Source organism: Armigeres subalbatus, chromosome 2, assembly GCF_024139115.2.
Source record: "Armigeres subalbatus isolate Guangzhou_Male chromosome 2, GZ_Asu_2, whole genome shotgun sequence".
NCBI lineage: Eukaryota > Metazoa > Arthropoda > Insecta > Diptera > Culicidae > Armigeres > Armigeres subalbatus.
In genome coordinates, this window is record NC_085140.1 from 375,561,061 (window position 1) to 375,582,240 (window position 21,180).

Below are 21,180 nucleotides of genomic sequence, written 5' to 3' on the forward strand. Positions count from 1 at the left end.
TCTAGATCTTCGCATGGAATTTGTAAAAAAAAAAATCCAGAACGGGTTGAAAGATCTTGCTGAAAATTAATTACTTATGATTGCTTTCAGCACATACTGACCATAACAGCTGTTCTCATATGCTAAGGACCAGTGTTGGGAAAAACTCAAACTCTCAAAACTCATGGATGATTCAAATCAATCGTGAGTTGAAACGCATCAACTCAGCACCTAAAAACTCATGGTTGAGTTGAATCATCCATTTGAATCATCGTAAGTTTTCTTTTATTCTCCTTCGTTAAACACCGTTAATTGACGTTCGTCGCATAGAACAATGGATACTCTTGCTTGTGTAAACAATAAATTTCCTGCAAATTGATTTTTAACGCTTTTTAGAGAGAAACAGTTATTCGACTTCGAAAAAGTGAAATCCGAATTGCGTACATAATGTAAAACCAATTCAATTAAAATTCCGCGGAAAAAATTACAATTTGATTTCGTTTCGAAAAAATTCGAATTAAATGAACCTTGATTTCGTATTGTTTCGAAGTCTCGAAAGAAATCTATATTTCGTTCCGTTTCGATCCGAATCTACATAGACATTTTAAATTTCGTTTCGTTTCGTTAGGAAAAAGTGTGTTATCGCATACCCTTACTCGGTAGCGATGATGGAAAGCAACATACCACCTACACTTCAAAAGGTTTCTAAGACCAAGGAAATCTCTGGGAGTCCGAGTAGTCAGCTAATTAGCATTTCATTGCAGCTTGTGGATTCTTGAAGATAATAAGCGAAGTGATAAGCGAAAATGGAGAAATGAGAAGTGAGAAGTGTGAAATAATAAGTTAGAAGTAAGAAATGAGAAGTGAAAAGATAAAAGTAAAATGTGAGAAATTCGAAGTGAGAAGTGAAAAGTGAGAAGTGCCAAGTAAGAAGCGAGTAGTGGGAAGTATGAAATAAGTGAACAATTTGAAGTGCGAAATGTGTAGTGAGAAGTGAAAATAATTACCAAAAAATGAAAATTGAAAAGTGAAAAGAGAAATGCGAAGTCAGAAGTGAGGTATAAGAAGTTATAAGTGAAAAGTGAAAGTGAAATATGAAAAGTGAGAAATCAATATAGAGAAGTGAGAAATTCGAACTGTGAAGTGAAAAGTGAGAAGTGCGGAATGAGAAGTGAGTAGTGGGAAGTGAGAAATGAGAAGTGAGGAGAGAGATGTTAGAAGTGAGAAATTCGAAGTGTGAAGTAGTAGTGAGTAGTGAAAAGTTAGAAGTGAGAAGTGATTAGTGAGAAATGAGAAGTCAGAAGTAAGGTATAAGAAAATATAAGTGAAATGGGAGAAGTGAGATATAGGAAGTGAAAAGTACGTAGTAAGAAGTGAGAAGTGAGTAGTGGGAAGTGAGAAATGACAAAACAGAAGTGAGATATGGGAAGTTATAAGACAGTAGTCAGTAGATAGATGTGAGAAGTGATGAGTAAGAAGTAAGAAGTGAGTTGTGAGAAGGAGGTAGGAAGAAGTGAGGACCGGAGAACAAGAAGTAAAAAGTGAGATTATTTCTCTTTTGTTTCTATTTGCCTTTCTCGTATACAAAATATATGTAAAGACTAGATGGTCGCTCCAAAACAAACTTTTTATAGAAGGCCCGGAGACCTATAGTGTTATATAATGGTATTAACAATCGACTCAGCTCGACGAATTGAGGTGATGTCTGTGTGTGTGTGTGTGCGCACCATAAGAGCTCATTTACCGTCAACCAATTTCTTCGCAACAGATTGCATTCCACGCAAATCATGCTCCATTGTTTCCTATTGAAAATTGGCCGGATCGGACTATGAGCTTGGAAAGCTTCTCATAAAAAGCGCGTAAAAAAGTATAGCTCACTTTTTTGCATTTACCCTCAACCGATTTCTTTGCAACAGATTGCATTCCATGCAAAATCCTGCTCCATTGTTTCCTATTGAAAATTGGCTGCATCGGACTATGGGATTGGATGTCATGGCCAAAATACTTTTTCTCATAAAAAGGCGCTTAAAAAAGTCTAGTTCACTTTTTTGCACTTACCCTCAGCCGATCTCTCGCAACAGTTTGCGTTCGACGCAGAATCCTGCCCCATTGTTTTCTATTGAAAATTAACCGGATAGGACTAAGGGCTTGGAAGTTATAACCAAAATACTTTTTCTCATGAAAGTCTAGCTCACTTTCTTGCACTGACCCTCAACCGATTTCTTCACAACATATTGCATTCAACGCAGTATCCTGCACCATTGTTTCTCATTGAAATTTTGCCGGATCGGACTATGGGCTTGGTTATGACCAAAATACTTTTTGTCATAAAAAAGCGCGTAAAAAAGTCTAGCTCACTTTTTTGCACAGATTGCATTCAACGCAGTATCTTGCACCATTATTTCCTATTAAAAATTGGCCGGATCGGACTATGGGCTTGGAAGTTACGGCCAAAATATTTTTGTCATAAAAAAGCGTGTAAAAAAGTCTAGCTCACATTTTTTTGCACTGACCATCAACAGTGGTGGAAATACTCGCTTCACGAGTAAGAAAAGAGTGTAATTGGGCCTACCAAAAATGCCATACTCGCGCGAATCTACTGCCTGCATTTTCTGGCGCTTGTTTTGTTCGCGAGTACGGGCAGAGCAAAAACAAAAAGCCGGGCTGTATTTTGTTCGGGAGTAAAAACACGGTCGCGAGTTTTTGTGATTACTTCGAATACAATGAATAGATTTGACTTGACATAAACACAATAACAATAAACAATTGTGTTCTTGCTCGAACATCAGTGAGAAATAAGTTCCGATGTTGTTTTATGACTTTTAGCAAATTAACCCGAATGACTCGCGAAGCTTCACGAACATTTTTCGGGGTTCGTTTTTTTGTTTTCTCTGCGAGTAGTAGGTAGGCAAGAAAAAGGCAAAACAAATGTTCGCGAGTCTTTTGCATTGCCTACTTCTTGTTTTGTGAGTAAGATTCGCAGATTTCCACCACTGACCATCAATCGATTTCACGCAAAAAGTTGCATTCGACGCAGAATTTGGTCCATTGAAAATTGGCCGGATCGCAATATGGGCTCAGAAGCTATAAGTATTTTTTTAACGCACGAGAAAGGCACCAACACCGCTAAGTGGATTAATCTGGGTTTTCTTATTTCGTCTACTATTGACTTCTTATTTTTCATTTCTCACTTTATTACTGCATATCACTGCACACATCTCACTACTCAATACTTACTTCCGATTTTAAGTACTCGTTTATCATTACTCTGTACTTATTTCGAATTTCTCATTTCTCACTTCTCAGTTCTCGCTGTTCACTATTTACTTCGAACATTTCATTTTTCACTTCACTCTATAAGGAAACAAATTTTAACTTCTCGGCCAAATATAAATGTGTTCACTATTTCGATACCTCCCTAACTCGATGGAGTAAGGGACAGTTCACTGCATTTAACCTAAAATCATTTTTTTCTGGACCGTCCATATTTTTTGACAAAAGCTAGTAACGGAGCAGTTGTTTGCCATTCTCATGGTATAAGGATGTGGTATATGGCATATATCTGTACTTCCTATTCATATGGGACAAATATGCGATTATGCCCAGTATACTAAATACACGTAAAAGCTGTAGGATCGCTCCAAAACCAATTTTTTAATGGAAGGTTCTGACTTCGGAGACCCATATCATTATATACCAATCGACTCAGCTTGACGAATTAAGGTGATGGGTGCTGTTTTTGCCTTTCGCGTTTTTTATATAGAGTGATGAAGGCAAATCTGCAAACAGACACCGGAAATTATCACTCAGAGAGTGAGGTTGACAGAAGGTCGACCCACTAAACCCACTCAAATAGCGGAAGGTTACTTGAGCTACCCTCTCTGCTAATACCCTGGTTTCCCCAGGAACTATTTCCCAGCATTACTTCTGGAGGGTGTGTGTATATGTGTACAAATTTTGTAGACATACTTTTTGGAACTTAACATTATCCGATTTACTCGCAACAAGTTGCATTCGACGGGAAATGCGGTCCTTTTGTTATTGAAAGTTGATCGATCGGACATTGCCTTTCGGAATTATTGAAAAATCATTGTTTTTCCCAAGGGTCCCCCGTTAAAAAATATTCAAAATCGAGAAAAAAAATTTCAAAAAGTGTGGCAACGCAATGATGGGCCAGCTTCTAAGACATACGACAGGTTCGACGAAAAGCAGTTCCACTATTGTCGAGGCCACGAAGGGGCTTAGAACCGTCGGACGATCCCAAGAGAAAGTGTTTAGATGTAAGCGCAGGAGCGGATTCATTGTCTACTGGTGCGTGCGTCAGCGGACGGGAGTCTACTGTATTCTCGACCTCGATCAACAGATTTCGTAGAACTTCATAGATGGGCTTGTGCGATTGGTCGGATTGCCATCGAATTCCGTTTCACGATCCCTACCAGGCGTTCCCAGCTGCCGCTCATGTGTGCCCAATTCTCTTATTAGGTCGTCTTGGTTGAACGCTTTTGCCGCATCCCTCAGTTCGTGGCTCGCGCCAATGAAACAGGTGGCGTGATCGTTGAAAATTGTCTTGGGTATCAGACATGTGACTAACATACCCCATCGTGTCTCTACTCTGCGACCAACGACGACTTCTATCGAGCCGAAATAGTCCACACCGACGAGAGTAAAGGGGCGAGAGAAAGCGTCAAGGCGCTGTGGTGAGAGGTCGGCCATAATTGAGGGTTGAGAAACGGCGTGCTGATTCTTGCAATGTTGGCAATCTCTGCGTACCTTTGCATAGGTCGCACGTAGTCGTGGTATGCAGCATTTCTGTCGGAGCGTATTTATAGCGGTCTCATGGTTCTGGTGGTGGTACTTTTTATGGTAGTGTGTAATTATGAGTTTAATGGTGTGGTGGTCCCGAGAAAAAGTAATCGAAGTCGTGGCGTTTTCCTTTGCTTAAGCACATGCACTTATTCTTCCTCGCAGTCTCATCAGCCCACAGTCGTCCATCCACGGGAATACATTTCTTTCGTTGGGTCACCGGTTTCCGAAGAATAGCGTTCGGCACTTGGTTCGGCATCTTGTAGTTCCCCCGACGGAGGGGAACCACAACGAAAAGGCTGCTCCTGAATCTTCAAGCGGCAGTTTACGACGAAGCGATGTACGAGTACGACAACCTTCAACATCCGCTTCCAGCTGGAGACGTTAATCGCTGGATCCGGTATGGCGAAGTGGGTTAGCAGATGTGAACGTAACTCAATATCGGACTTGCTGCCTTTGGGTAATTAGGACGGCCACGCTTCTTCCATTATCCATAGAAACTCTGGTCCTTTGTACCCTCTAGATCCCAAAGACATGTCCCCAATTCGTTCCGTCATCTGCGACATTCATATTAGACGGGACCCATCGCCACTGATTCTGTGCCGAAGTTTCCAATATTTCACTGACTCGACACGCTACGAAAGAAGTGTAACGACGATGATCGGAGTTCAGCCAGCATATTACACATCTCGAGAATCGGAGTGGTAGAAACATTAAATGTCAATTTTGTCAATGCTGAATGAGAGAGAGTCGCTAACTGTCCGGGAGTGCTTTGTTCCAATGACCGCGGCCATGAGCTCGAGACGCGAAATCGACTCTTGTTTTAGCAGCAACTAAACAGCAGTGGACTACTTCGTTCTGTTAGAATCGTAAATAGCATGCGGCTACGGACTTCCGAGGCTTATCAAAAGCTTTTGTTCACAGGTTGTTGCGATGATTTCTCAAACTAGAGTCACTTCAAAATTGCATCCAAATTTGCTGAAAATTTGACTCAGGCTTATTTTAGCATAATCACGTAAATAAAGCAATAAAAAAATATTTTAGCATAGGAATTGTGACTTTTAGATGAAATGATATATTTTGAAGAGGTCTAGTATACATAAATCAGTTAAATATTATAGGGGAGGAGGTTCGGTTGTGGGCATCCCTACGTATCTTTTGACAGATAACAGATGCTGTCATTCTGACAACCGTCATTTGTTTGCTAAAGTAACATGACGTTTTGTGCTCAATATCGAACCAGATAAACTTCTCTAGAAGATCTCTACTTTGAATTAAGAACAAATAATTTTTTTACAAGAAAAACAGAACGAAAGTTTTTTTTCCTTTTTTCAAAGTGTCATAAAGTGAAGTAATTTAATTGAAAAATAGAGTTCCAATGCGTATTTATACAATAAATTTATTCTATTTTAAGGTTTTTTTCATCACGTTCCAAAAAGGCTACGAAATTCGGTTGCGGGCACTCTTATTGCCCACTTGTTACTTTCGATAGGGAATCCTGTCACATTGTTTCCAATTCAAGATTGGTTAGATCGGACTATGGGATAATTAATCAGGATTTGTTTTGACTGTGATGCATATAAATGAATGCAATAATCCTAAATCAATAAAAAAATACATCAATATTTTAGATCATTCTTATTGGTGTGTCCTCCCTAATGCACGAGAAGGGCATCTTCTTTGCTAGATGGATTGATCTGAGTTTTTTTAGTGCCTCCTTACTATTAGAATAAATAAATTATCCCTTTTCTTTAAATCTGGGCGGTTTTCATTAATGTTTCTTTATTGTTGGCCAAGTTTTCAAGGCAACCGAACTACAGATTTTTTTCAAAGTCAAAAGGGTGCCCACAACTGAACCTTTCCCCTATTCATTAAATTAAATTCATTATAAAAATGGGGAGATCCCGTATATCCATTAGCTATGTATCTACTTTAGTCTACGGCTTTATAAGCAAGCTTTTCTTAAAACAAGTTTCATTATTATCCAGCTTTCCACGCTAGCCATAATGGCGGATGCTATAACAATTTTGACATTAACTGCTTCCCGACACTGAACTGGAATTTTCATCTTAGCAAACACTGTATGGTTTCCGTAACCAACAACAACCTAATGTGTTGTTTGTTTATTATCAACAAGAAAATTGATAATGAAATTCATTTGGAAACTTCTTTGGAAAATACTCTGTTATTTAGTATTATAGGCACTAATGTTTGTTTTATTTCAGATATTTAGATACCCTTATAACTATTTATGGGGCCAACTCATTCATGGAGTGGAAATCAGGATGTAAGCGCAAACAATTCGAATGGAAATACATGCATACATGGACATACTCTTCCGTGAAATTTGAATGAAGATGATACTTTTTCCATGACAGAGCTTAAAGTTAGCTATTAAATGGGGAACTGCCGATCGCTAGACTTATCGTTTATCTATACACATGAGGCACAAGTTGTGAATATCATAGTCATACCTTCAGTTCTCAGATGAATCCAGACATTGTGATTGGCTTAAATTTAAATGATTCTCAGGTGGCTTAAAAAATACGTGAAGAATGATTTGACTTGACCTCGAAAAGACTACAATTTTGGACAATGGACTCCTCACCGTTATTTTTTCTCACTTCACTCGCACGGAATGTTTTCTGCTCATCGTACACTGAATATTCCCGGGATTTCGTAGATAAAACGCTAACAAGTTCTTTACCCAACTTCAAATAATTTTACTCTCAATCGTTTTTCAAACATTTTCATTCCAAAACTCTTCTCCCTATTTTTGGACCGGATCCTGGAGAAACATCACCAATTTTAAGGCCTCACGAGAAAAGAGTATGATGATTTCAGAATTACATTAAAATTATCATGTAGATCAATAGTGCAGAAAGGAACCTCCTTGACTAGCAGGGTTGGTTTTGCCCAAGGGAAATGACACACGTTGTCCCTCGCAAAAAAGACGACACAACCCGCGCAAAATATGCAGTCTTAGCGTTATAGACAGTCTTTTGGGAATTTAACGACTAGGAAAAACTTATGTTGTTCCCATTGGCTCAGCAGAATGTTTTGGACATGGAAAACCCTTGGCGTAGGTATATTTAAAAAATGACAAACGTTTGCAATTGTTAGGTTTCAAATTTCTAAATATATTCCATAGCTTTCCAAAGTAGGTCGTTTGGGATCCCTTTTCACAAGATTTACGCAAACCAGGAGGTCCCAAGAAAATATGCCTGATCTATAGGAAAGTGAATAGTGGAAATCCAGAGGTGAACCAGCCAAGAACTTTTCCAAGAGGTTTTCACTCTTTAATAAAAAAGAAAAAAAAATAGTGGAATGGCCGATTTAATATTAACAAAATTCTTGTAATTGAATACAATACACTGCCCTATAGCTTCCGAAGTTTAAGGAAATCCGTAACAGTATTTTAAAACATGTGGTCTAAAACATTGGTTCCGTGCTTTACTTTAGAGATGAGTATGTAAATGCCACCCTTTGAGGCAAGTTTCGATTGAACATCAGAAATTTTCATCAATCAGAATATCCACAAAAATCAGAATATCTGAAATAATATAAAATATAAGATTAGTTAAAATTTATTGAAAATATGAAAAATGGTAAACATAATATCGTATAGATTGTTGACATAAAATAACAAACTTATGGCTGTCATTGGTGTCGAAATGATAAATGCTTGCTTAGATGAAAATTTCAGTTCAGTGTCGGGAAGCAGTTACTGTCAATTTTTTTATGGCATCCGCCATTATGGCGAGCGTGGAAAGCTGGATTGCTACCCTTAACAAAGTTTCAATCACAGAGGACAACATTTCTTATTCGTTATCACAAAAATTCTCTCATGTGGCACTAACTCTAAATTGCACCTAAACAGGATATGTCACCGATGCCACTTCATAAACAAAGTGTACAACCATTCCGAATTGCTGTGCGGTAATGCATTAAATTTTACATTGACTGGTTGTTATTATTCAAATGTAATAACACTGCAACGAGGAGCGAGCAAAGCGGTGAAATAGTCGCACCCCAGGAGTCGTACACAAAACAATCAACTTCGTCGATCTCCGTGGGCCCATATTTGACTTTGTCTGCCGATCCGTTCCGCTACGTTATCTTCGCTATCGATCTCCGTGTGCACAAACCGTCCTTTTCGACGGAGTCTATTAGATACGATTGTGCATTCTTCCTGCTCCCTTCCCGGCTCGATTAACCGTGCAGCAAAGTTCACCTGCAATGAAGATGATACCCCGAAAAAAAACCATTAAGCACACCCGGCACTGCAAACAATCCCAGCGGGTGTTCCTCCGATCCGGGCCATATGTGCTAGTCCTTCGGATGTCGCCGGGGTTCCCTGCTGAAATACAACTCTTAGCCATATAGGCGAGCTGGCACATAGTCTGGGTTTCTCTGAGATGTCGCTTTCGATCCTAATAATAGCCGGTTTCCGGCTGCAGACTTCAAGTCGAAGATTTATGCACCGACCTCGACGACCATCTTCATCGTTGGTTTATTGTATGGAGATGAAATTGGTGAAAAAAAAACTGGCGAGAGGCGCACTACACTCGCAAGGGTTTTCTTGGTGAAGTTTATGAAATTCCAAACATTAATTAACTAATTATGCTTCACGTCGATTCGCCGAGCTTTTAGCCAGGTCCGATCATCATTCGGTCATCTTCGCGCGCGGAGTTATGGACGAAAGAAACGGTTTCTTTCACCGTACGCTTAACGCGTGCAGGTCGCAAAACACTTGACACAGCTCGAAAAATGCCGGTCGGGGTAGAGGAGCTGCTCCAGTTGAGTTGAGGAACATTCATTGTGTCGTTTCCTGTGTCGAATTTCACTTGCCGAACCAAACGGGCAAATCTATAGGTCAGCCGCCCACCGCAACGTATCGTCTCGGGTAGATGCGGATGTTATGTTGGAAATCAGTTGTGTTTCTTAGAGATTTGAATGAAGTAACAACCGCATCTGAAGTACCTAGTTGTCATAAGTAAATGAAAGTGATTTCGCTGATCACGCGTACTTGCACTTGATCACGATCTCATTATGTTGAAAATATAATGTTTAGCAGGTGGTTAGTACAAGTCAGGTTTTGATACCAAATTGCTAATACGCTGCCGCCGCTAGCACAACTGTCTTATTTTATAATGAAATCCATATCAATATGAGACAGTTCTGCTTGTGGCGGCAGTATATATAATTCACATAAATGAAAGAAGCAGTTCGCACTTCGAATTAATAAGTCTTTCTCACATGATCTGAATAACTCGATTGAAGTTTTAAACAGGCCCTCTTGGGACTTGTTTTTGTTTTTATGACAATCTAATGGTTTTTTAGTAAACACATTCAAAGAAGGTATATTAAAGTATTTAGTACAAACTAAAATATTGAAAAGTTTATAAAATCACGATGGATCAAAATCGGTTTTATATTCACTCATGCCAAAGCAAATCCACTATGTGGATCTTTTTACCCCATTTCAATAAATCATTCACGCTGCTGTGCACAACGTGCACAACCGACATTTTCCCTACCCACTTGTACACTACTCAGCGAGGAATTTCCTTCCGTCCGTCGGTCTATTATCCATCCATCACCCCATACGCTACGGCAGAGCTGCTATTTCACCCAATCAAAATCCACTTTTCGATATAACCCCTCGACACCCTTCCCGTTGTAACCAGCCAGGCGTTTTCCGACGCTCTATCAGTCACGTGGAAAATAGCCAACACTGAACGCCATCACTTCTTCTCCCTCCGATTTAAGCAATTGAAACGAAATGATGATGATGAAGGTCTGGCGCTTGGCCAAACGCCACGAGCTTCATTCACTCTAGTTTTCGCGTGATAAACATTGGTTGGCCTGCTTCAGCAAATGCGCGTGCTCGCCAGGCCACTCCCCTTCAATTTTGCAATTTGAATTTAATTAATTTCTTTTTCCCTTTTCCATTTTTTTTTCACAGGCCAGCTCTTTTAGTTCCGTTTCTTCATTTGATTATTTACTATCGCAACAACAAAACCACCCCGAACAACCGTACCATCAGTTGGGTGCGTTTGGTTCTTCGCAGCAACAATCTCAACAGCAGCACCAAGAAGCTGAGCATCAGCAACTATCTCCGGGGCTTTTACCGGCATCGAGTCATCATCAATTAGACAAGTTCGTAGAACTTTTCGGCGCATCTCAGTCGCAGCCCGCCGAAGAAGTCATCTCGTCCGAATCCTATCTGGACCAGACACAGCATTCCAACAGTTCTAGCGATACGTTAGTGGGACTCGAGGAAAATCCATCCACATTCGGCGGTTCCAACGATAGTATTCCCACGGCCATTCTGAAGGCTACCTATAAGGAGGAAGCCCTCACTGATCTACAAGACCCCTTCACCGCGGGCCCATCTCGTGCACAAACCACCGACCCCGATCAGGATCTTCTTCTAGAGACGTCTTCAACCGAGGAGCTTGGACTCTTAACCCTACGTTCAAGTAGTGATCCAGTTCTTGCAAGCAGCTCTCGCCAACCTCAACCACCTCATTCCCAGTTACTCCATCAACAATCGCAACGAACCGGACCCAGGCCGATCACTTCAACAGAAGTTCACAGCGGCAGTGCGGCGAGTTCGCTACTACCAAGCTTCCAGGAAACCTACCCAATCAAGTACAATCAACTGGCAAGCTTCGGCCTCAAAATGGACGAAGATTGCTTCAAAATTGCTGTGTCGCCTCACCACCAAAGCGTAGGATACGGGCATCACAACTACGGTCATCACACCGCCGTACACCAGACTCATTACGAGTTTCCCCAGCACACTGCCGCTCCATCTACCCAATACAGCAATCCATCTCCCAGTGGTGGTTTCTATCCTGCCCCGGCTTATGAGCAGCATGCAGCGGTAAGTCAACCCAGAAGCACACCACAGAGCAACACCTCATCAATTACCTCCTTCCCACAGAGCTACGGTGCCGTCACGCCGCAAGATTCCTACTCCCTTCCGCCATTCCCAACCATCGCCGAACTGCATGTATCCACCACTTGCTACCGTAGAGCGTCGCTACCGCTACAACGCTCGGAGTCTACATCAAGCAGTGAAAGTCCAAAGCCCCCGCGAGTCGGTATTTACAAATACTCTGCTCTTCCAAGTGCATCCAGCTCAGCATCAAGCTCACCTGGTTATATAAACAACAACAATCCTAATACGGTTAACAACAATGAAGTAGCAGCTGCAGCAGCCGCCGCGGCAGCGGTTGCTGGCAGTACTACATCCGCACCTCGAGGACCTACTCCTCAAAGCCCTTCGCAGCTATGTGCCGTCTGCGGGGACACAGCCGCCTGTCAACACTACGGCGTTCGAACGTGTGAAGGATGCAAAGGATTCTTCAAGCGAACAGTACAAAAAGGCTCCAAATACGTTTGCCTAGCAGACAAAGCCTGCCCCGTAGACAAGCGCCGAAGAAATCGATGTCAGTTTTGCCGATTCCAAAAATGTCTGGTCGTCGGTATGGTCAAGGAAGTGGTCCGCACCGATTCCCTTAAAGGACGACGGGGACGGCTACCATCCAAGCCAAAATCTCCACAGGAATCACCTCCATCGCCCCCGGTATCGATGATCACCGCTCTGGTGCGAGCTCACGTCGACACCACTCCCGATCTCGCCAGTCTCGACTACAGTCAGTACCGAGAGCCTGGTCAAAATGAACCAATCATTTCCGAAGCGGAAAAGGTACAACAGTTTTACAACCTGCTGACGACGTCCGTCGATGTGATCAAGCAGTTCGCCGACAAGCTGCCCGGTTTCAGTGATCTCAGCTCCGACGATCAGGAGCTTCTATTCCAGTCGGCCTCGCTGGAACTGTTCGTCCTCCGGTTATCGTACCGAGCGCGAATCGACGACACCAAGATGACGTTCTGCAACGGGGTTGTTCTGCACAAACACCAGTGCCAGCGATCGTTCGGCGATTGGCTGAACGCGATCCTTGAGTTCAGCAAGAGTTTACATGCCATGGAGATCGACATTTCGGCATTCGCCTGTTTGTGTGCATTGACCTTGGTGACAGGTAAGTTTACGATTGCAAATGAATGAATCATGTTTGTTTCCTAATGAGCTGTTTTTAATTTGCATCCCGTTTAGAACGCTACGGTTTACGAGAACCCAAGAAGGTGGAACTGCTACAGATGAAAATCATCAGCAGCCTGCGAGACCACGTGACGTACAACTCGGAAGCGCAGCGAAAGCCGCACTACTTCAACCGGCTGTTGGGCAAACTACCCGAATTGCGATCGCTCAGCGTCCAAGGACTGCAGCGGATATTCTACTTGAAGCTGGAGGATCTGGTGCCGGCTCCGCCACTGATCGAGAACATGTTCCTCGCCAGTTTGCCGTTCTAAGGGAGCGAACCAGTTGATTGCGATGGGCGTGGCGCAGGAAACAGGAACAGACAGAGATGTGAGACAAGACTTGACAGTAGTTGCTTTACCAATGAATGAATGGTAAGTTACGCTGTTTTATGCAGGTCGTTGCCACTGTGCAATGCAGATACCCGTACTTTACTTAATTCTTAAGTTTGCGTGTTCAGTGTGCTCGGGAGTGTAAGATCGCCACTTTAAAAATAGAAAAATAATCTTCTCAATGAATGTTCAACCCACCATCTTACACCGCTTGCTGCGAATGGATTTTGATCGAATGCAATCCAAAAAAAATCGTTTGCGGAAAAACTTATGAAAAAAAATATTATCAGTATTTTTAACAAAGGTAATTTATCTGTTCTAGTGCCAGTTTTCCACATATGCGACAAGAATTAATAACTTTGACAACTTTAATAACTTTGACAACTTAGTTCTATATTGTGTTTAGTTTAGTTGATTGCAGCGTCGCCCACTAGATCGATTTCAGTTAGAGTTCGATGGTTTTATTCAGAACTCATGAAATTGTAGTAGGGACACGGCAGGTATTTTCGTCTGTTCGCCATAGTCTCGAAAACCAATAGAAAAGACGCTTTTTTGTAAACATCATACGTACCAAATCGTAAGCTCAGGAGAAACGTTCTGCTATAGTGGAGTTCTAGCAAATGTACGTTGCTTTCGTTGGTTTCAGCCCCTACGACGATGGATGGAAATACCTGCCGTGTCCCTATTTTTACATTTGATCAACTTTGCAACATGTTTTATCTTTTCGTACACAAACACAGCTGAGCCCAAGACGAATGCACCGAGTTCATCATTGACGTTTGAGCGGTGCGCTATTACTAAGTGCGCTGTACTAAGAATGAATACTTTTTCATTCATCGAGTTCATTCAAGTGTTCATTTTTAGTAAACAGCGCACCGCTCAAACGTCATTGTGTTCATTCGGTGCACTGGACCAAAAGATATTTTAGTTACTAGATAAAGATTGTCGCTGTCGTCGCTGTCCGGAACATCTTTTGCTGGCGAGGATAGGGGAGATAAATGTCAAAGAAGGAAAATCCATACGATTTGACAGGTATGTACCACACATGTTTCGGACAGCAGAACAAAGGGAACAGAAGCGACAATCTTTATCTAGTAACTAAAATATCTTTTACTGGACCATAGGAAGTACCGAAATTCATTCAAAATGAACTCTGTGTAAGGAATAAGGATCAATTTGGCACCTCCCAAACATCAATACCTTCGATAAAATTAAATCGTTGTACCACCCCATAGAATAAATACTTTGATGAATGCCTGAGCAGGTATATGGGAAAGTGCACCAAATGAACTTAACGAATGTTTTGATGTTTAGGAGGTGCCGAAAATCGTTTGAAATAAACACAATGTATGGAAATGTGCTTATTTTTGCTCCGCTCAAACGTCAGTAATGAACTCATGCACAGCTCCATGGTCCAATGCACCGAATGAACACAATGACGTTTGAGTGGTGCGCTGTTTACTAAAAATGAACACTTGAATGAACTCAATGAAAAAAAAGTATTAATTCTTAGTAAACAGCGCACCGCTCAAACGTCAATGATGAACTCGGTGCATTGGACCATTGACCGGTACCAAAACGAGTTCACTAGAACAAAATCACGTTCACTCGAACAAAAGTTCATTTTACGTACATTATTCGACTCGCTCAAACGTCAGAAATTTTTCAGGGAGTTCATTTTGCGTTGGTCTACGGGAGCACTATAGACTAACGCAAAATGAACTCCCCCAAGAAATTATGACGTTTGAGCGGGTCGCATAATGAACGCAAAATGAACTTTTGTTTGAGAAGACGACCCGCTCAAATGTCAAAATCCATTGGGTGAGTGAATTTGATGAACTCCTGCACAGGTCTATCCAAATAAACTTGAAGGATTTGACATTTGACCGATGTCTGGAAAATTTTCCTTACACCTGGGGCAATGCACCGAATGAACTTAACGAAGATTTGGACGTTTGGGAGGTGCCGAAATTCATTTGAAGTAAGCTCAATGTAAGCAAAAAGGTTTATTTTGGCACTAATCAAACCTCAAAACCAGAGTTCCTATATCAGGGTGAAAAATTTGTTTTCAGTGCAAAACATAAACAGACTCGGGAGTGATGAACCTTAAAAATCACTCTAATAAAGCTTTAAAAAAAACAGACTCGGTGACTGTCCCATATTGTCGGCGTAGCACCAACTTAGAATTCGGAAGTCGGGACTTTCTTCCGAAGTTTTATCTGTCAAACTAATTGATGCGTTGTTTAGCGCATCTTTAGGCGAATTCAGCGCACTACTTCCGAAGTTGGGTAAGTTGCTTGTATCTGAAGAAAAATTCAACTTCGGTATAAAAGGCGTTCTAACTTTATTCCGGATAGACAATAAAAAAATCCAAGAAGGCTGATTCACGTTATTGGTATACTGCAACACCTCTCTTTTGACGTTTGGGACGTGACGAAATTCATTCGAAATGAACATGATGCATGGAAATGTGTTCAAAATTATGACTTTTGAACGCATAATGAACTTTTGTCCGAGTGAATACCCCGCTCAAATGTCAAAATCCATTGGGTGAGTGAATTTGGTGAACCCCTGCACGGGTCTATTTTCAGTTCATTTTACAGTGAACACATCGTCTGAAAAATTGCGAGGCAGATAAAATATTTTGACACTTATTATCCAAATAAGCCATTGCAAAAGTAAAAATGTAATTGCCACGAAACACTTCTAGCACATTTTCTTGTTCATTTGTAACAGGAGTATGTATGAAACTTGTTTTTTGAGCTTTATTAAAGTGATTTTTCAGTGTTTGTATAGAGTTTATGGCGCTTTGCAAGAACATTCTTTCAATTACTTATCTGAACTTTACAAATAAGTTACAAAATATTTGTTAACAATTACTGACAAAATACGACAGTAATAAGCGAAATCAATCCATTCGTAACAAGGTTAAGATTTATTCACCTTTCGCCTATGTAATAAAAAGACATAAAAATACTCACTTCCCAATCGACAAGTTACAATACACCATCTTTGCTTTTCGTCAATTTTCCACGCGTAAATCAGATTCCGTCGTTTCCCAACAATGCACTCAAACTATCAAATAGATTAAGTCGTTGTCAAATAAATACAAATCAATAATTTTAAGGAAATTACTTAAGTTATTGTACATAGTAGTATTAGGATGTGAAAACCACAGATCTTTGCTAGGTAAACTGTATTTATGAATCAGAATTATATGAGTTGAAAAGTTTTGTTCAATAAATATATAGATGTAAACCCATTATGTTCAATCGATATACAGATCTGATGATAGAAGAAACGATAGTGCTTAACCAAGATAGTAAAGGATGAGGCAACGAACCGTAACAAAAAATATATGAGAGGATTGAGAACTGGTAGTACAAATTTACAAATAAACAAAAACCAACAAAATCATTAACAATTACTCCGATGGATAATGCAAGGGAAGAGAATGCAAACAGATTAATAAATACTTTCATGTAATGTGAAGGATACGAGGATGAAATTTTTAGGTTAAGTTGAATAGACGTTCAAACAATGTATTTAGTTTCCTAATTGTCGATGTAAGAAACGTACTAATATAGTAAAAAATGCACTTCCCCTGTACATCATTCGAAATATAAACTAGATGAAGGAGAACATTGCGATATTTCTATGCTAGTCCATTATGTGTTATAGAGAATCATTTGACGAATGTATTTCATTGGTTATTTTATAAACGGTAATATCTTCCGCCCCATTCGAAACGAATTCCCAGTAATACAGACGAGATAAAATACTCAAACACCAGTGAGCACAAATTGTTTACTTGCCAGTTAGAATCTAAGTTCGTCTTCTGTTAGTTCTACTGTAAGCATCACAATTTTTACGTTACCAGAACTTGCCATTGATCTTATTTTGTTAAACGATATTATATATGTATTACGTTTTTGTTTTGTTTGATTTTAATAAACTGTAATCGTACTTACTTGCTACATCATATGTGTAAATCATGTATGGAATATGAAAAACGTTAAAAGATACATGAAAATAGAAATAAACCAAAATTATGACAAAATCGAAAATTCATATTACTTGTACTGCCATTTCAATCAAATATTTAGTTAGACGGCACCACTATCAGCGAACCTTTAATCTTCCCCAAACATCAGCTATGATGTTAACAGAACAAAACCGTCACTCGTGCCTATAGAAATCAAACCAAATGCGTCATGGCAACGAAACAAATGTCGGATCGCCTACTGCGATCAGATCAAATTCCCAGTCCTTCGAACGCTTGAAACCCTCAAAATACCCGGACCAACAAAACTCACTAATGGGTTAGCCTTTAAAAAAAAATCTGTAGAACAAAGAAGCCTATTTCAAGTTTCCGACCTTCCTTTTTTCATGACGGTTAAAAAAACACACATTGAAATGAACTTACCTGAAAGTGCCATTTAAATCCAGAGCAGACAATTTTACCCACAAAATTATAAAAGGACTTTTGTAGAAAGATCCGAAATACAAAAGGAAAGTGCAGGAATTTTTTTAAGAAACTGTATGCCTTCTAGATAAAAAAAAGACAGAATTCATTGAACAACACGCATAAATCAGTGACATTTATCTGAAAGAGTGGGACTCTTTTTCTGGTTGTAACAACGCAACGTATTTTGGAAAAGGTTATCTTTAGATTAAAATTTGGAATAACAAACGAAATTACATAATTCGGTTTTTTTTTCGGACATCGAAATTTTGTAGTGATAAAAAGTTTCCTTTATTATTATGTAGGGCACATTTGTGATAACTTTAGAAATTTAATTTCAACCTTTTCCTACCGTCTTAGCATGGTCTTCAGAAACAACTTGCGTTGGCATGTGATTATGATAGTATACAGAACAATTTTATGCATCTAAAATTTTTATATTTAATTTCAACAATCTTACAATCGGATATTTACAAGAACAAAAATTAAAATTATAGACTATTAACTATACACTGATGACACTCATTAGAAACGATCCGGCTCCTCAGCCAAGATTCATCTAAGTTATTAATCAACTGTAATCGTTTTTGTGTATCACAGAACGGCCAATTTGATTCGATAGTTTAATAAACTTAATGAGAAAATACATTGGCAAAATAATTAATTCAAACACCAACAAAAAAGACACTTTCACTAAACAACAATATAAGTCATCTATCTAACCTAGTAATGATTGACTAATACGCGAATAAGATCACAGGCACTCATGCATACTTATTCAGCCGAACATTAAATGAAAACGCAGACAACTGATCGCCGTCCCAATAAAAAAAATCTCCCGAAAAGACTTTGAATCGCAAAATATAGTTTTAAAGCAAAATACACGATTTTTGTTCGGACTATACGGTAAAAAAATGTTCCAATAAACCTACTTCAAGATGTGCATTATCCTATTTCTTTTAAACATACAAGTAAACGATAACTCATTTAACTATTTTATTTTGATTCCTTAGTACAAAGAAGATGCCAGATGTTTAAAATGAACGCGAGAGATTTTCATTTCCTCTATCAAAACTTCTCCCTGCATTTTCAATTCCGACTATTCAATCTACTGTACAATCGTCTCTTCTCCTATAAATTTAACAAAGCAAATAAAATAAAATAAGCGTGGAAGAGAAAATCCTTTTAAACAACATATCCATAGAAATGCCTATACAACCGTGAATGCTTCCCATGGCGAAGAAAAAGCATGGAAGTAGTTTTAGTTTCATAGTTTACAAGCCGATGAAAAACAATCTGTTGCTTCATGGATCCTACCAGAAATCTATCTTAGTAAATAGAACCTTCAAACGATATTCAGATGCGAATATTGTAATGGACAACAGTGTTTTATTATAAATTCCAGTGCACACTTAAGAAAATAATACAAATCTCCCATAAAAACAAGAACTACAATAACAGCTGTAGAATACGTTCAAGCCTGTTCAAGCTAAACTCATCCCAGAACACTTTAGTTTAATCAAGTAAATGTTGTCGATGCACATTACTATTATAGAAAAAAAATAACAAATCAGAGAAAGAACCGAAAATATACATATACGTATTTCTTTATTGTTAAAATATGTTCAAAAAATAAAACCCGATCGTTTTCATTTACCTAAGCGCAATACTGACGATGACAGCCCATCCCAAGCCCCTTCAGAACCAATAAGTCAGCTGCATGGCCCCGTCCGCCGTTTTCTGCGTATCCATCGTGCTCGCCTGTCTTACCAGTCGCTTCATCGACTGCCGGCGCAACCGAGCCATCTCCAGCGGGGTCTTCTCCGTGGACGTTGCCGCCGAATAGGTTCCACGCGCGTCACCCGGACCACGTCCGGCACCACTGCCATTCACCAGCGGTTGGCCAATGTTTAGCTCCAGGGCCGTGTCGGAGGGTTCCAGTGAAAGGTTTTCGTACGATCCGGTAGGGGACTTCTTCGACGGCATACAGCGGAAGCAATCGTCGACGGTCCAGTCCTGTCCGAACAGTTCACCCTCCTCCAGCGTTTGCGGGAGCCGATGGTGAAGGGTTTCCGGTAGACGGAGCCCGGTGAAGCCTCCTGCCACCGATACGCAGCCCATGATGACCAGCGGAAGAATGAGGTTCTCTTTTCCCTGGAAGATGATGGTGTAAAGTTTCATATTAAATTAAATGGATTTACATTTAAGAACAATTTGGACAACTATGAATACTTCATTTGGACATAACTGAATTGTGAACAGTTAGTATGGGGTCTGGAGATTTAAATAGGGAATACTGATTGTTTTGTATAAGGTTTAGTGACCGTGATAGACCAATTGATCTGAACTCCAGAACAATTCGAAGAACTTAAAATACTAAGGTTGGGTAAGTTAGTTAAAATTTGGAGTCTTTGGACTTGTAGGAGTATGATCAGTTACAATAATCAGTTTTGTGCCTGACGTAGTTAAACGGATGGACCAATTAATACGAGCTTCAGATACTTAAAGCACTTAATTTGGGCATAACAGAATAGCAAGTCATACGCATGGGCCTTGGCCTACGAATGTTTGGGTACATGATGAGTGGCGTTATGTTTTGTACTAAGCATACTTGATCTGAATCTGACAATCTGAAGAATTTTTGTATTTTTTTAATTCAAAACCATGTATTGTATATAATATCCATGGTGATTAGTAAATCAAAAAAAAATGAATACTGCCCACCACAACAGCACATAAAGGGCTGTGGGAAAATATGAAATCTGTCCATTTCGAAACATGTGCGCACAGCCAATATTTAACAAAATCATTTTTTTTGTACGGCCGTGTTGCCGAATAATATGCAATTAATTGTGATCAAGTCTTCCACCATCATTAGTCGTTTGAGCACACGCGACGCAAGTCTTTGGCATAGCAGAGTGTGATTGATTCACACTCTATACAAATTCGCCCTCTACAGGGGGCCTTCTTAACCCTCCTTAGCCTAGCGGTAAGATGCGCGGCTATAAAGCAAGAGCATGCTGAGATTGGCTGAAAAATCTTCCCCCTACCGCAATAATTGTATTCCTCGACCTGATAAATCAAGCCTGGACCAATCAAACCTTTCCCGACGAGTGGAGCCTCAGCCACGTTATTTCGTTTTCAAAAAAGAGTATCTCCTCCACCGCTGATTACCGGCCTATCTCGCTGACCTCCTGTGTATCAAAGGTCGTCGAGAGGTTGGTAAACCGTAGGCTGCGTGAAAAACTTGAAGCTGACGGATGATTTGACTTCCGAGTTCCGACAATACGCCTTTCGCCCGGGGTACGGGGCCAGCTCGTACTTCGCTGGATTAGGAGACGTAATCCAAAGTGCCTTTGACCAAGGGAAACACGCCGATCTAGTTTCTCTGGATATCTCGAAGGCGTTCAACCGCACTTGGACCCCACTAGTGCTGAAACAGCTAGTGGACTGGGGTTTCACCGGTAACATTTTATCTTTTGTTCACA

The 21,180-nt window shown here is 40.2% G+C and overlaps 2 protein-coding genes across 4 annotated transcripts in view; one reads left to right on the forward strand and one right to left on the reverse strand.

Moving 5' to 3' along the window:
- LOC134213111 (probable nuclear hormone receptor HR38) overlaps positions 1–16,871 on the forward strand; it is a 430,825-nt gene extending 413,954 nt beyond the window's left edge. Inside the window, exons 3-5 of one of the 2 annotated variants that reach the window (XM_062691724.1) lie at positions 10,751–11,674; positions 11,735–12,836; positions 12,911–16,871. In XM_062691724.1, coding sequence (XP_062547708.1) covers positions 10,751–11,674; positions 11,735–12,836; positions 12,911–13,167 — 2,283 coding nt within the window. In that variant the 3' untranslated portion in view covers positions 13,168–16,871. Of the gene's footprint in view, positions 1–10,750; positions 12,837–12,910 lie in introns of both variants that reach the window. The other variant, XM_062691723.1, reaches the window with a different exon arrangement.
- Positions 14,922–21,180, reverse strand: part of LOC134213114 (carcinine transporter) — a 53,990-nt gene continuing 47,731 nt past the window's right edge. The window contains exon 6 of one of the 2 annotated variants that reach the window (XM_062691726.1): positions 14,922–19,846. In XM_062691726.1, coding sequence (XP_062547710.1) covers positions 19,391–19,846 — 456 coding nt within the window. In that variant the 3' untranslated portion in view covers positions 14,922–19,390. The remainder of the gene's footprint in view (positions 19,847–21,180) is intronic. The other variant, XM_062691727.1, reaches the window with a different exon arrangement.